The sequence below is a fragment of the Schistocerca nitens genome, chromosome 6 (genome assembly GCF_023898315.1).
Source record: "Schistocerca nitens isolate TAMUIC-IGC-003100 chromosome 6, iqSchNite1.1, whole genome shotgun sequence".
In the NCBI taxonomy this organism is placed as follows: domain Eukaryota; kingdom Metazoa; phylum Arthropoda; class Insecta; order Orthoptera; family Acrididae; genus Schistocerca; species Schistocerca nitens.
Window position 1 is genome coordinate 163,524,637 of NC_064619.1, and position 17,378 is coordinate 163,542,014.

Sequence of the window (17,378 nt, forward strand, 5' to 3'; positions counted from 1 at the left end):
GCGCGACTGACTAGTTATGTGAAGCTCTTTCTCTTGAACACATCATCAAATTTTTCTGAAATTTTACTGTCGGTACATGGACATCACATCTTACAGATTTCTCCCTTTTTGGATATTCTCTTTGTGGTGCGTCCTGGTTTGTTTGTGTGTGTATTTTTACCAGTGCCCAATACAGAGTTGTGGTAATATTAATGGTGAAGCGGGTGAGCTGAAAATGAAATGACGAGTGTATTTGCTAGAGAACGAGCTTTATATTTCAGAACTGGGAGTGGTCAGACAAATACGACAATTGTGCAGACGTGGTCGTGGCTGTTACTCAGTCGTCAGTTTCGAAGGTCGAGACGCTGAGATCGCGTCGGAGTCTGCTGCGGCTGCGGCTGCGTTTTCGGGAGCGTTGCCTGCCGCCATCCTCCCCAGGGCACGGGCAGGGAGGCGAACCGCTGGTCTTCCTGCACACAGACACATGTACCACGGTAACACGCCAGCTAAGTAAAAGCAAAGAGCTCATATACAATGATGAGCCAAAACATTATGACCGCTTCCCGCCGCCTAGTGGCGTTGCGGGCTCGTGATGTGCCAAGGAATGTGTATAAGTGGAGCATAGACGAATAGCACATCACTCTAATCACGGTGCGAGCCGCAAACTGGTATGTCCACTGACTCTGACAAAAAGCAGATTGTTATGGCCCGGTGCCTGGGAAGGAGCATCTCGGAAATGGGTAGGCTAGTCCGTTGTCTGGGTGCCACTGTCGTGAGCATCTATGGAAAGCGGTTCAGTGACGGCGAAACTGCGAGTAAGCGACAACGTGATGGACGCCACTCCTCACTACAGAACGAGGAGGTCGGTGGCTTACCCTGTCTGTAAAGCAGGACAGACGGCGATTTGATGACAGAGTACAATGCTGGGGCAGGCACAAGTTCTCCAGGCAGCACAATGTCGAACATGGTTCTCTGCAGCAGACGACACCGAAGTGTTTTCATGTTGCGCCAACGATATAGTCAAACACGACTGATGTGGGTACGGCTTCGTAGAGACTGTGCAGTGGATCAATAGAACGTGTCGCCTAGTTGGATCAATCAGGTTTCTCGTTAACCCATGTCGATGGTAGTGTCCGGATGCACTATTACCCTGGAAAATGGCTGCTCGAAACATCACCGCACCACGGAAGCTGCCCAGTAGGGGCGGTATTATGCTGTGGTGGACATCACCGGGGCTCCTACGGGATTTGTGGCAGGCAACGTGACAGTTGTGGACTACCTGAAGATTGCTGCAGACCACCTGCTTGACTTCTTCCCCGTCGGTGATGGCATCTTCCTGCAAGGTAACTGTACCTGCCACGAGGCTGAATCGTACTATACTGGTTTGAAAAGTATGACTGTGAACTCGTGCTGATGTCTTGGCTAGCAATTTCCGTTCATATCAACCCCATAGAACACATCTGGTCCGCAATCGGCAATCATCTCTGTGCCCACAAACCACCGACCCGTAATTTGCAGGAATTGCGTGACCTGTGCCTATATGCCTGTTGCCACATACCTCTAGAAATCTACCTAGGACTTTCTGAATCCATGCCAGGCAGAATTTCTACTGTATGCATTCCATAGGTCGATCAGCATGGACTTAATGTTCTGGCTCATCAGTGTAAACAGTAATTAAATATGCATTCTTTTTTCGGTTTTCTCCTCTACCTAGTTCTTAATCTGCAGTCGGAAAACTTCTGATCTCTTTTGCTTTGTGTTCGATCCCTGACAAAGCCAACAATTTAGAGCGCAGTAGCATTGCAACTTCAATTCTGAATGCTATGTTATTCTTAGGTGTGCTGTGGTCATATCCACTGAGATAAATTGAGGAAGCAGTTCCTCATCAGTCACTCTATACCTGTGATCTCTGAGATACCTACTCTGATCTTAAGAGTTGGAAGTTATGCCTGTCTGCAGATTCCTCTTTTCTACGTCGATGTATACGATGCAGTTAAGCAATTTTGGGAATTTGTGGTGAGATCCTATGGGATCAAACTGCTGAGGTCATCGGTCCCTAAGCTTACACACTACGTAATCTAACTTAAACTAACTTACGCTAAGGACAACACACGCCCCCATGCCCGAGGGAGGACTCGAACTTCCGACGGGGGGAGCCGCGCGAACCGTAGCAAGGAGCCATACACCACGCGGCTACCCCGCGCGAGAGTTAAGCAAAAAGATTCGATTCGATTGATTTTTAAGTTATTTTAGAGTAGTTTCGTATTTCTGTTTATAAGCCTTACGTAAATGTGTCTGGGACAATGGATATCACGACAGCACAAGACTGCAACCCATAGAAGATTCCCACAAACCAGAATAATTCCCTCCTTCCCTAATGGAAAGGAGGGAATTCTGGTTGGTAGGAGTCTACTATGAAACATTCATAACGTCTCTTGTGGGTTTGTTCCCGCTAGTGGTAAAAGTAAAATTATTGCTCCAGAAATATTTCATGTCCTCAAGTTTTAAGTGAAATAGAATGCACCACTTCACACAGCTAATAAGATAAAAATGGATTCCGCTCTAGATTCAGAATTACCAGTCCTTACACGTCTTAGTATGAGTTTGGACTTAATCACTATTTGCTTAGTCCATTTATAATTTTTATCATTAGTTTTAATACGTGTGGAAAATGGGTCAACCATGTTGTCTGCTCTGTTTCGAAAACTTATTTGTTATTTATTTATTTATTAATGCATTTATTTCGCCTACTAGATTAAGGCCTTCAGGTTCTCTTTTACATGTAACCAGACTTCTTCCGTGAGTAAACATTACAATTTACATGACACATGAGCAAAATATAGTAATAATGATAATAATAATAGTAATAATAATAACGACGATATGTATAGTAATGAATATGTGGAATTCGAGAAATGTCTGTCTTATTAACATTGAGCAATTTCCTCATTACGTCCTTGTGGGATGTGCATACTCACATCTAACAGGAACATATGACAACCTACCAGAAGGAATCAATGCCGAGAAGTTGATTGGTCGGATGAAAAACGAGAAATAGTAGGGTAAGATTAGTAGTTTTGATGAAAATAAGAAAACAGGAACAGAAGGGCGTGACAAAAGCACTGAGAGCGTAGTTAAGCCAACGATGAAAGATAAGACTTTAATCATTTCTTGAATGCGGAGTTGTTTTGGGTAAAAAGATGCAGGTTGGAGTGAAATTGTTTTCCACTGTCGTATGGCTGAAATGGAGGAGGAGGTGAATAAAGAATTAGTGTTGTGCAAAGCTATAGCCAAGGTGCTAGTCATATCCGATCTGTTATGGAAACACAGCATGTCATAATCACGCTGCCTGTCTGAGGACCGATATGACCCAACAAATGTTGAACACGTATCTTAGGCATGAGTTCATCGCTAGCTCGAGTCGTCTATAGTTTTACACTATTTGTGCTGCTTGAATTACATCACAGTAGTGAAGATTTGACTGGACTAACGACAACACTAATTTTATTTTGAGATGGAAATATTTTTCTAACATTTTAAACTGCTTGTTTGTAGTAGCGAGAACTTGATTTAATGAATTATGCATACCTAAGAGCTCGGTAGAGTTCATAATTTATCGATTTCTTCCGCATCTCATGCATTATTTGGTACAACAACAAAATGTATGGTTAAACCAGAAGAGATTTTCTACTCTGTTGTTATTTTTTCACAGACTGCCCCATGTTGTTGTTGTGGTCTTCAGTCCAGAGACTGGTTTGATGCAGCTCTCCATGTTACTCTATCCTGTGCAAGCTTCTTCATCACGCAGTACCTACTGCAACCTACATCCTTGTGAATCTGTTTAGTGTATTCATCTCTTGGTCTCCCTCTACGATTTTTACCCTCCACACTGCCCTCTAATATTAAATTGGTGATCCCTTGATGCCTCAGAACATGTCCTACCAACCTATCCCTTCTTCTAGTCAAGTTGTGCCACAAACTTCTCTTCTCTCCAATTCTATTCAATACCTTCGTATTAGTTATGTGATCTACCCATCTAATCTTCAGCATTCTTCTGTAGCACCACATTTCGAAAGCTTCTACTCTCTTCTTGCCTAAACTATTTATCGTCCACGTTTCACTTCTATACATGGCTACACTCCATACAAATATTTACGGAAACGACTTCCTGACACTTAAATCTATACTCGATGTTAACAAATTTCTCTTCTTCAGAAACGCTTTCCTTGCCATTGCCAGTCTACATTTTATATCCTCTGTATTGTCCCATAACCAACGCAAAAGCCGGAATAAAAAGGCAAATAAAACCGGAGCAAATAAATGAAACATGTTAGTACCAGTGACTGCCATTACCGTGACTGCTTACAGTTTTCCTACTGAATACTTGTTCACCTAAGTAGCCCTCATGAAGGCATCTTGCATTGAGCTGTAAGTGAGCGAGCGGACGTTGTAGTCATAAAAGCCAGGAAGGGAAATAGTACTCAGCCGCATTTGCAGGAACCCGCAAACTCGCGGGTGAGGTTCCTCCTCAAGTGATCATACTGTCCGTGCTCTGAGGGACCACTCTGGGCGCCGTATACTGAAAGTCACAGGACAAAGGAATCTGTTTTTAATTACTTTTGTGTGGGAGGAGCGTGTATTCCGTTTTTGGCAATTTCCCGGAAGAATGTTATTGTGATCGGACTGGTAGATGGTAATGTTTTGTCGAAATGCGCACACAGCAAAAGATGTCATCTGAGAGTGGAATGAGGGATAGCAAAGTTTAGGACACAAAAGAAGTTGTGGGATACAGCCGCAGAGCTCAGGTCATGCAAGACAAAATGTTTAAGCAACGTGAAAACCGCTGTCGTTTGGTAATATAAGTAATTTATAAATGGGGGAGAGAAACATGGCTGTGCTTATAAGAGATCCACCCTCATTGTCCATAGACAGAGAAAGAGAGTAGGATACAGTTTTTCAGTGCCAAGTGTTACGAAACTTGTTACTGGTCAGCCGTCTGAAATGAGAGTAAGGGAAGGAGGCCAGCGTCCAAGACAATTTCTTACTAGCTGGCACTCGGAATATTTATCGTTCAGCCAATCAAAGTTGTGTGGTAACAGTAAAACGCAGAGACCCGAGCCTTTCTCTTACAAACCAGATGGCACAAAATTGCTCCCATCCAGGAGCCATCATGTGATGATTTCTTCAGACGAGCGTCTCCCTAGACGGGCGCTCCTTCTAGTAGACAGGATGAGCAGGCGACTTAGTCCGGCTTATTTGAACATAGAGGCAGATGCAAGTTGGTACGAAATCAGTGACTGATTCTCCAGCCACTTAAATCACCACCTGCAGATTAACACGGTGAGACCTAGCCGCAGCAGCGACACAAACCGTACGGAAAGTCGCGTCACTTTTATCGAAATTCAGAAATCTCAAGCTTCATTCTGAGTAGCGGCAGCTGTACGGTCAATAAGCTTTCAACTCCAGCCATGGACGCAAACGCATACCCTTCTGTAGCACTTGCTGCTTTAAACACCAACCCTTCGGCAATCACAGAAAGACTTCTGCGAATACAATTGTTTTACCCTGATACGTGTTCAGTTGAGTCACATTTCAGATCCAGTGCTTAGGCTTGCAAAGGTATTTCTTTGGCATAGTCAACGCTTGTCAAACCACTTATATTGCTTGTCATGCAATAAACTTGTTTAATTGTGATTCTTGTTTAATTTTGTAGATAACGAATTCCTTCATCATTATTTTGGAGGACAATAATGTAATTACGTCAGATAAACCGGGCATATAATTAACATTACAAGCATATTCCATCCCCGGCACTTGTTGTCGTGTTCTTCAGTCCTGAGACTGGTTTGATGCAGTTCTCCATGCTACTCTATCCTATGCAAGCTTCTTCATCTCCCAGTATTTACTGCAACCTACATACTTCTGAATCTGCTTAGTGTATTCATCTCTTGGTCTCCCACTACGATTTTTACCCTCCACGCTGCCCTCCAATTCTAAATTCGTGATCCCTTGAAGCCTCAGAACATGTCCTACCAACCGGTCCCTTCTTGTCAAGTTGAGCCACAAACTCCTCTTCTCCCCAATTCTATTCAATACCTCCTCATTAGTTATGTGATCTACCCATCTAATCTTCAGCATTCTTCTGTAGCACCACATTTCGAAAGCTTCTATTATCTTCTTGTCCAAACTATTTATCGTCCATGTTTCACTTCCATACATGGCTACACCCCATACAAATACTTTCAGAAACGACTGACACTTAAATCTATACTCGATGTTAACAAATTTCTCTTCTTCAGAAACGCTTTCATTGCCATTGCCATCTACATTTTATATCCTCTATACTTCGACCATCGTCAGTTACTTTGCTCCCCAAATAGCAAAACTCCTTTACTACTTTAAGTGTCTCATTTCCTAATCTAATTCCCTCAGCATCACCCGACTTAATTCAACTACGTTCCATTATCTTCGTTTTGCTTTTGTTGATGTTCATCTTATATCCTCCTTTCAAGACACTGTCCATTCCGTTCAACTGCTCTTCCAAGTCCTTTGCTGTCTCTGACAGAATTACAATGTCATCGGTGAACCTCAAAGTTTTTATTTCTTCTCCTTGGATTTTAATACTTACTCCGAATTTTTCTTTTGTTTCCTTTACTGCTTGCTCAATATACAGATTGAATAACATCTGGGAGAGGCTACAACCCTGTCTCACTCCCTTCCCAACCAATGCTTCCCTTTCATGCCCCTCGACTCTTATAACTGCCATCAGATTCCTGTACAAATTGTAAATAGCCTTTCGCCCCCTGTATTTTACTCCTGCCACCTTTAGAATTTGAAAGAGAGTATTACAGTCAACATTGTAAAAGCTTTCTCTAAGTCTACAAATGCTAGAAACGTAGGTTTGCCTTTCCTTAATCTGTCTTCTAAGATAAGTCGTGGAGTCAGTATTGCCTCACGTGTTCCAACATTTCTACGGAATCCAAACTGATCTTCCTCCAGGTCAGCTTCTACCAGTTTTTCCACTCGTCTGTAAAGAATTCGTGTTAGTATTTTGCAGCTGGGTGACTTATTAAGCTGACAGTTCGGTAATTTTCACATCTGTCAACACCTGCTTTCTTTGGGATTGGAATTATTATATTCTTCTTGTAGTCTGAGGGTATTTCGCCTGTCTCATACATCTTGCTCACCAGATGGTAGAGTTTTGTCGTGACTTGCTCTCCTAAGGCCGTAAATAGTTCTAATGGAATCTTGTCTACTCCCGGGGCCTTGTTTCGACCGGCACTTAAACTGTGAATATCTGGATCACACTTGAGATCTGAAATACAGAACTGTCACCATTTTTTCATTAATTTTGTAATATGTTTACAGCAGTCAGCTATAAATAATTTTCCTGTAAATCCATCTACTTATAAACTAGTGCAAGGAAAGCTCCAATCTAGACGTTACTCTAACAGGCACTTTAGGTACGTTCACAACTGTGAAATTACCTCAACTTGTGACCATATTTTAATTACTGCCTAATTACGGAAAGGTAGGAAATAATGCTGCATTCCTTTGCTGAGATGATACAAACTTTTTTAAAGGGTAACTAGAAGTTTCGATGAGCTAAGTACATTTACCCAAAGTTACCGGAGCCGGGAGGTAACGTTGGCGCGCATGTCGAACTGTGAAAGACCAACAGGAAAGCTATGCCGCAGAGAAACGAGTAATAGACTTGAAATCAGACCTTAGAAAGCTTGAAAGACCTGAAAGCGAGATGCATAGACCAAAAGCGCATTTGTGACATAACCTTCAGACCGAAGTAGAACGAGAGAGCTAGATAGTGAAAACCTAGCATTAGCTCTCTGGTGTTCTCCCATCAAAATTAACGTCCGAGAATATTATGTTCCCCTCTCTACGCGTAATACAGACTGCTACCAAGCTTCAAATAGTCCGCTGAAGTTCTTCTTCGAGTACTTTTTCAAAAAGAACACACTGAAAATCATAAAAAAGAGCCTTTTGACAATACAGTAGCCTTGTACTCGTGTGTGGTAATAGAGGTGGCTGGAATAGCATATAAAATGAAAATGTTTTAAAAAAAGAAAAGAAAACGCGAAGTCCGGACAAAATGTTATACCATGGAGAGTGATACCATCAACAGATGTTATTGGTGTTCCTCACGGGAGCAGGCAAATAAGAGAATATATTATTCAAGAATGATTCCTTGAATCTTGAAAACAGCAAAAGTAATATACATGTAGTAAGATAAAGATCCTGCTTTCATAAAGTCGTCCGACCTACGTGCCGATGAATGTTTACGGCAAGGTTCTTGACAAAAGATATTCAACAAATTAAACTGGAATAGAAAGCTAACACCATAAAAACAATGAATTGAGAATGGGGAAATGTACATAGGACTTAAACAATAAAGTGAAAAAATAGCATACGCTACAGATGAGAAATATGAATTGCGTATAATGACAGGCATTCTAGGAGTATAATTTTCTAAATAACTCTAACGTTCCATTCTTAACTATTGGCTGAGTGAGATCTTTTTAATATTACCGCCCATTCCTTTAGTTCTACAAAAGTCCCCTCTCTTTTTTTTATGAAACTCCAAGAATGGGATGTTAATTCGCTATAAATTTATAACGGTGCTGGATTTTAGATTAGCACATGATTTCTCAGTATTTTTTTCCAGTTTAGAGACAAGGTTCAGATAAGTATACTATACGATATTTCATCGTCAAACAGTAACTAAACGCAAAGTTGTGGCTTTACGCGCAAGCTGATGCTATCAAATCGTCGTAAATTTCTTGGGTTCTACGCTCGCAAACTATTTAGGAGCCTCATTTCACATTTTCTATCGGTGGGGCGAACGAGAACGGTGCAGCTCTTACATCAAAGCTGATGTTAAAGGCCATGAAGCAATCTTCGTGGAGTATTCTGTAGGGTTATTCTACGTACCTCTGACTTGAAATAGCAAGTCATGAACTCTTAAATTAGACTAGGAGCGAAAAATCCGCTGTTCTTGAACAGTTCGAACACAAAAGTTCATTGTAAGACGTCATCAAGTATTAAATCACGCTAACTTCGTATTATTTTCTTCGAAAATCTAAATTATCCACAAACCCACCGAACTGCAACTCGAAGTATTGTGTTACGTCCGCCTCCCCCGAGATATACGCGTTATTCAGTTAATCATAGTTATTTACAAGACGCACGCTCACAGTCAACAGCGCAAGTTGCGCCGTCGCTACATATGAAATTTTGCAGGACTGCTCTGAGGTTGTATCTGTCATGGCGTTGTGACATCACACATCGTGGTCCACTGGCGCTCTTGCGACTCGTCCAATTCTCTTCCTGTTGTGCCGGCCGCGGTGGTCTCGCGGTTCTAGGCGCTCAGTCCGGAACCGCGCGACTGCTACGGTCGCAGGTTCGAATCCTGCCTCGGGCATGGATGTGTGTGATGTCCTTAGGTTGGTTAGGTTTAAGTAGTTCTAAGTTCTAGGGGACTGATGACCACAGATGTTGAGTCCCATAGTGCTCAGAGCCATTTGAACCATTTTTTTCTTCCTGTTGTGTTTTCCACTTACCCATCACTGTAGTAGTATTACCCGCAGCATTGTGAGGAGTTTCGCGATATGACACACAACATTCACTAACTACCCGACACACAACATTCACTAACTACCGTAAACTCCGCCAAACTGCGTAACTTGTGGGCCTACGATAACGTCTCTCACGCAACGTTTACCAGTATCAGGTAATGATACACAACATTTAGCGCACCTCTGCTCCCATTCTACGTATTTACGCGTAACATGGCCGTTCAAGGATGTTGCTCAGTAAATGCACATGCTGTCGCAGTGCAATCAAGACATTGTGTATCGTACCCTGCTCTGGACGACAGTATCGGGGACATACAATAATTAAAGAGAGATATTGACGTAGAACTGAAACAGTTTTTCCGAGGAGTTTTGTGTTTTCGTGGATTTAGGTTGGCATCTCTGGGATGAGCTGACAACAGTTGACGGATAAAGTCTGTTTTGTTTATAATTGACGATGCCATGTCACAATGAAGTTTCCACGTTAGTTGAACAACGTTCCAGTGACCCGTTTTCTTGTTTTCTGTCGGTGAAAAACCGGCTAAATTATTTTATCGAACGATTTTACAGTATTGTGAAAGTTGTATGAACTTCGAAAAGTTTGGCAAGTGGGTACAAGTTCAAAAACGATCGAACCTCAGTGACTGACGGGCACTTTATTCCCTTGAAATCTGCATTGGTGGCATTATTCGTGAACAACGACGTATTGCAGTCGAACATATACCAAAAGCAGTTGCAGTAAGTGTTGAGACAGTTCATTATCAGTAATAAGCTCAAGTACAAAAATCCAAATGCAAGGTGGGTCCCGGAAGAATAGCACAACACAAGGGTTCCAAATGGCTCTGAGCACTATGGGACTCAACTGCTGTGGTCATCAGTCCCCTAGAACTTAGAACTACTTAAACCTAACTAACCTAAGGACATCACACACATCCATGCCCGAGGCAGGATTCGAACCTGCGACCGTAGCAGTCGCACGGTTCCGGACTGCGCGCCTAGAACCGCGAGACCACCGCGGCCGGCGCCAACACAAGGGAACAAGAGTCAAAGTGTGTACAGACTTTAACCAAAGTTATGAAATGAAAACGACCCTTTCCTGGGCAAGATTTTAACGCCTGATGAAACTTGGCTCCACCATTTTGAACTAGATTCCAAAAGATAAATCATGGAATGGAAACACACCAACGCAAGCATCAGCGGTAAAAGTCAGGTAGCACGTCTTTTGTGATGCCCAAGGTGTCGTCTTTCGCGATTATTTTGAAGACCAGCGTGCACTAGACAGTGCCCACTACTCAGACATACATATGAACAAAATAAAGCCAGAAATAACTGAGAAACGTCGCAGGTCACAAAATGAAGGCTTGATATTGCTACACGACTATGCTCGCCCCCACATCGACCCAGCTGACCCAAGAAAACATTGAAAAAACGTGTTGGGAGATACTATCTCATCCTCTCTACAGTCCAGATTTGGCTCCTTCGGATTTTCTTTGTTTCGTCCACTCAGCGAGACGTTATATGAAAAAAAAGTTCAGCAGCGACGAATCGGTCACAGAATTTGTCGGAAAGTGGCTCAAACAACATGCCGAAGACTTCTTTGCACAGGGCATAAAAAAACTTAGTTCAATGAGCGTTAATATTGTTGGGGATTAGATTGAGATATAGTAAAAGTCTCATTTTGTAAAAATACATAGTTTTTTCCTACTTCAGTTTCACTCTTGAACTGCTGAATGCCCCTTGTACAGTCCTTACTACTTTCTTGCTTTATTGGTCATGTGCACAAAGGTCATGTGATAGACATTATTTGAGCTGCAATGCTCGTAAGCGTTGTCTTCAACGCCCAGATCTCAGTAAAACAAAACTCACATAAACGCAGTTGCACTGCAAAGTGTATTAATTGCGATCTGCATCTACATCTATACCCTGAAAACCACCGTGACGTGCATGGCGGAGGGAACGTCCCATTGTACCAATTATTAAGGTTTGTTGGCGTTCCATTCACGTATGGAACGCAGGGAGAATGGTTGTTTGAATGTCTCTGTGCGTGCAGTAATTATTCTAATCTTATTTTCACGATCCCTATGTGAGCGATACGTAGGGGGTTGTAGTATATTCTTAGATTAATCATTTAAAGCCGGTTCTTAAAACTTTGTTAATTGACTCTCTCGGGATAGTTTACGTCTATTTTCAAGAGTCCTCCAGTTCAGTTCCTTCAGTATCTCTGTGACACTGTCCTACGGATTAAAGAAATCTGTGACCATTCGTGCTGCCCTTCTCGTGGAAACTAAGGAAAATATGAAAATGGGAAAGTGTATACTAAAGCAAACGACTGTGTATAAAGAGTTAAAATCAAACGACTATGGTGTATTCAGACTGTTCGAATTAGTCACACGAAAATATAATTAAAAACTCCTTCCTGACCTTTAGGATGGGTGGTTAGCTGTCATAAGGAACTTCATAAGGCATCTGATAGTGAAATATTTAGCCTTGTGATTTACTGAAGTATTTACTGCTGGGCGCCAATGAAATATTTAGTCCTGCAAGCTAATTATAAGAACAAGTCTTGTAAAGTGCAAGATATGCAGCTTTTATTAATCCACACCTTAACTTGCTGGCTGCTGTAATTTGCAAATACATATTAAATCTCAGGGTCTTAAGAACAGTTGGAATTAACTAGGGCAGCAACTTAGTTAAACTACAATTCATACCTTTCGTTTACTATGGATAGGCACAACAAATGATCGTAAACGTACTATGTACATTCACAAATGTAGCAAAATCAAAAAAAAAAAAAAAAAAAGACTTATGTAAAGGTTTTTTTTTAAATTGCCGCTATCAGTCAGAAACTTTGTCAACTATTGTATTACTTATTTATTTAGCGACATGTTTCGAGGGTTATACCTCATCTTCAGGCTAAATGGCAGTACAAAAACAACTTTACAATAAGGTCGTGCTGATGTTACATAGTCTTTTCGTAAATGCTGTAGTCATCTTTGTTCTTCTGGCGTGGCAGTCTCGTTGTGATGCGTTGCGGTGTTTCCATTTCCGTGGCTCTCTAGGTCACTGTTCACAAATTGTCACTAACATAGCAGTAACTTGGAAACACAACCGCAAACAGTTCTGTAGTGCAGTGGACAAGATGGCGGTCGAAATACAGCTGGTTTCAATTGGACTATCGATTTGTGGATCTATGTGGTGTCAGGCGTTTACATTTCACATGCACGTTGTAATGGTACTTGAATTACGTAACCATTATGGTACCTCACCTGAACCTCTCGATACCAGTAATATTCTACTGTGTTTCTGCAAGGTAGTTGACATATTTATGAGACAACATTCAGATTTGATTTCATTTTTGATACATCGATATGTTTATATTGCAATGATATTATTCTTACGTGTATTCTTTCTTTTGTCACTATGATCTTTGACGTACTTGTAACTCTGATTTTTGGGCGCGTAAGCGATTATTAGTTAGTTGTTAAGTTGTTAGAGAGTCGGACGTGGAAAAAGTCAAGTGTTGGACGTCATTTTGGAAAGACGAATATTGTCGTCAGCTTGTAAAATGTGAACTTCAGCAGTGACTGTGAGGAAGATGTTTTCAAGTATGTATTGTATTGTGAAGTGATGTTTAGTGTGTCGCGTGATATTGCAATAAAAGCAATTAAAAGGAAGTGTAACTTAATTTCGGAGTGCTGATTATTTTTTTACATCACCATTGTCCAGCAAAAGTGTAATCTTCAAGAATGGTTTGTGAAGCGCATCTACAAAACTTTTTAATATAGCAGAATAAAACCTAGGCCTCTTTGCATCCGAGCTTGGAATCATAACCACCTAGATTTTCAACGATTGAGCCATGATTTTACGACGAGACCTGCGTGGGAAACACAAAAAGATGAGTGCCTAGTTTTTTCATTATTACATGAAATGACTATTAACTGTGCTCTAATGACACCTGCCACATAATATGACTGTTGTTGCCCGATAATGCAGTATTTAGCAGCGTGAGCAACGCCACAATCGTTATTAAAATTTTGACCTTTGTTGTGGTAGGGTTGTTAGAACGTCTTGTTACAAAGATGATCACAGCATTTACGAAAAGACTATGTAACATCAGTATGAACTTATTGTAAATTTGTTTTTCTAATGCCATTTAGCCTGAAGATGAGATATAACCCTCGAAACATGTCGCTAAATAAATAAGTAATACAATAGTTGACAAAGTTTGTGACTGGTAGCGGTAATTTAAAGAAAACCTTTACATACTTCTTGAGACAGTCGCGGACGAAAAATAGTCAAAATGGCTTAAAAAATGAATGCCTGGAAGACTCTACAATCACATCATCTTAACCAGAGTGATAGTGCTAGCAAATAATTCAGGGCGGTTTTAGAGTTTTCCACGTGCTGTAGACGAGTTCATCTTACCATGATGTGAAACGTCCTTTGGGTAAGTGCAACAGCCGCACTTTACCGCAGCGACTGGAACCTGTCTGTCTTCGAGAGGCGTTCGGCATGCTAGGAGGCTCTACTGTGCGGTGAGGATGGAATCAATTTCCATCGTAAACTGCAGGCTAGTCGGGACAGACGTTGTCTTAGGAACAGCTGAGCCCGATGGAATCAGTAGGACCTTCAGAATACATCAGAAAAGGATCCACTCTCCTATGCGTGCTGCTCTCGTAGCAGCTCGGTTGCCCGCTTCTAGACGTCTCTGCAGAAACCTGGCGTCGTTTCTCTTAGATTATTCTTTTTCCATCAATTGACGATCTTACAACACCACTTTCAAGATTTACGCTTATTTTATCCCACAGTCATTCTGCGACTTTCCTGTGGCCATATCGAAGTTCCTGTCTTCTCGACCTGTGCCTGCACCCGGTGGTTTTCAGCTGACGTTTCTTCTAACAGTTGAGTCTCTCGCCAGTATTCATCCCACGGTCATGGCTGTAAACGTTCTCCGTTAGCCAACAGATTGCCCAATTCACCTCGCGATCTTGGTATAGAATATCAACCTCTGTCGTATGTTGATAGGAATTCTGTCCACTGGGCGATTCGGATTGTTGCTTGAAATTTAACTACAGCAAGATTTGGTGAAGCCTTCATTCTGCAAAATGAGAGTCTTGAGGACTGTTGAACCGTTGATAAACACTTGGTCTGAGTTAGTGGTTAAAATTAACTAGCTACAACACTGAATGATATCACTCGAAATGGGGCTCTTCGCATATCATTAACTGTTTTATAAAGTGTGTTCTGCCTGCATCCTTTCGTAATTTGACGTAACAAATGTTAGAACACAATAATCAGCGCGCACTGGTGGGTCGTTTTGCTATAGAGGTAATTGTAAGGGTATTGTACTATCTAGACCAGAGTGAGTTACAACTTCGTAGCTGGAACTAAATTAAAATTCACATGCCATGGCTAACTATCCTTCAGTTCCAACCATTCCCTCTCCGAAACACTTGCGGCTCTTTGTCTCAACAGTATTATCACCACATGGGGAGAGGCTAAACGTTGCGCAATAGTACGTAGCGCAGAGACCTCATTGGCAACTGAATCTGCCTTATAATTGCCCAGAATGTCCATATGCCTAAGAGTGTATCACTTCCTTTGCCATATCTTGCCAACGGAAGATGGCGACCTGGATTTCCTAGACTAATTCAAAAATGGCTCTGAACACTATGGGACTTAACATCTGAGGTCATCAGTCCCCTAGAACTTAGAACTACTTAAACCTAACTAACCTAAGGACATCACACACATCCATGCCCGAGGCAGAATTCTAACCTGCGACCGTAGCGGTCGCGCGGTTCCAGACTGAAGCGCCTAGAACCGCTCGGCCACACGGCCGGCCCTAGACTAATTGCTTCACCGGGTACACGCACTGGAAGGCTTGTAGTGTTCTGACGGAATCAGAGCAGACGAGGCAGCCCGTGGCTTTGATATGCATCATCTGCCGCAGTGCCCTCAAAATCAAATAGATATCTGCGTCATAGAGAGGGAACTCATTTGGTAATTGGATCTTGATGACACGATTCGGCAACATCTCCTGAACATTTAAGGCTGTCCACCATTGTATCATGCTTGTGGTGTTTATGTAACATATTGTAAAACCTCGGCGGGTAATCATAATGTGATGCTCTCTTCCTCTTGTAGTCCAGTAGTTTCAAAGGAATTTTAGGCTTATCCGTAATCCATGGAGGCAATGTGCTCTACCGCTGATTTAAGATCTGGCACACATTTAGTGCCAGAAGGTCTTGCTTCCTGTGGATATGTTTTTGTGACGAATTACGAAGGCCATTAGCGATGATGAATAATTGACCAGATGGAGTACTAGTGATTGTGAGTGAGGCAAGAAACTATATCTCGGGAAGAGCATGTATGTAAAGCTATAGGTGCTGGTCCTGTAGACTCCTGTAGACAACATAATCCCCTCACTTGCATATCGTATATGATCTTCAAACATGTGAGCCCTACTAGTGTACACATCTGACACTCATAATCCAAGCTATACCGCTGTACCGCTGGAGCAGAGATGCTCCACACGACGTGTGGCTAAGGAGTATTATAATACTGACAGCCCTTAATCCCATAAGTTTAACTGAGAAAATATTTCAGAAATCGCACCACCTGCTTTACCATCAGACTGTTGACTCCAGTCATTACCGGATTCAGAATTTTTGAAACAAAGGTAGACAGGTTTCCCTGTTGAGAAATTAAAACTAGTGCACTTCCTCAGGGTTGGAAGAGCATCAAATTACTACAAAATCGTTCATATACATGTGTTTTAAAAAAGTGTCCAACAAGATTCTGTAAACATATGCCTGGAAATAAATACTTGCTGAGGTATATGCTCATTTTTCCTATGATAGCTATCTGTCTGTTGACGCTACATGCGGTATTCAATATGGTCATCATTTATTCTTGGTCCTTCTCCTCAAGAACCACAAACCTTAGAGAACACACCTGAGTGTCCTCGGATTTTGCCACATGCAACTCTCCTGTGGAGCATGCAAATTGCCGATAGAGTGGTGTGCATTTGTCTGTCCCTACTGCCAATAATCTAGTAGATTAATATCAGATGAACTGGAAGGTCATGCTATCGGACCTCCTCAAGGAACTCATCGCATATTTAATTTTTGTGTTAGGTACTATCGTACGAAGGGCAGAAAATGAGATGAAGTCCGGTCGTGTATAAACAACATCCATTGTCTCTCTGCAAGGATAGCGATCTGCAATAGTGTGGGTAATATGTTGTGCAGAAACTGTTGATGAGCGGCACCTGTTGAGTAATTGGCACTACGAGACTGTCGCGCATAGCACGTGCTCACAATTGTTACTAAAGCGAACCCGAGCCTTCTTTCCATCATCGGTCGAGGATTTGCTTCTGCCAAAAAGTGGCTATTGTGGTAGTTCAGTATCTCGCTCTGTGGGAATAGCTCTTTGGTCGTAAATGAAATGCTGTGAACTGCGGAATTCCAGACCACTAGCAAGTCTCCAATCCAGCAAAACCTCAGAGTTTGCGTACACTCTAAGTGATGAGGATAAAATAGTTTCGCGTAGAAAATTATCATCGAAGAGCGCGGTTTCTGCCTTCAGTAGCTCTAGTTCTGCACTCACTTGGTTGAGGATCTTCTTCTACTCATTACAACAATTGCTACTCCTCATGTGGCTCACGAAAATTGTAAGGTCTACCTCGATCTGTTGGCAACCTTGAAAACAATTCTGTACCATTAAATTCGGAAACAACCTGCATAGGAATGTTGTTCAGCGTATAACACTTATCTTTCGATTAACGCTTTTGCGTAACCCATAGCAGCA

General features: G+C 41.9%; 1 protein-coding gene across 1 annotated transcript in view; it reads right to left on the reverse strand.

Annotated features, from left to right (window-relative positions):
• Positions 1-316: 316 nt before the first annotated feature.
• LOC126263268 (uncharacterized) overlaps positions 317-17,378 on the reverse strand; it is a 494,856-nt gene continuing 477,794 nt past the window's right edge. Inside the window, exon 4 of the mRNA XM_049960354.1 lies at positions 317-449. Within this exon, the coding sequence (XP_049816311.1) occupies positions 317-449 (133 nt within the window). The remainder of the gene's footprint in view (positions 450-17,378) is intronic.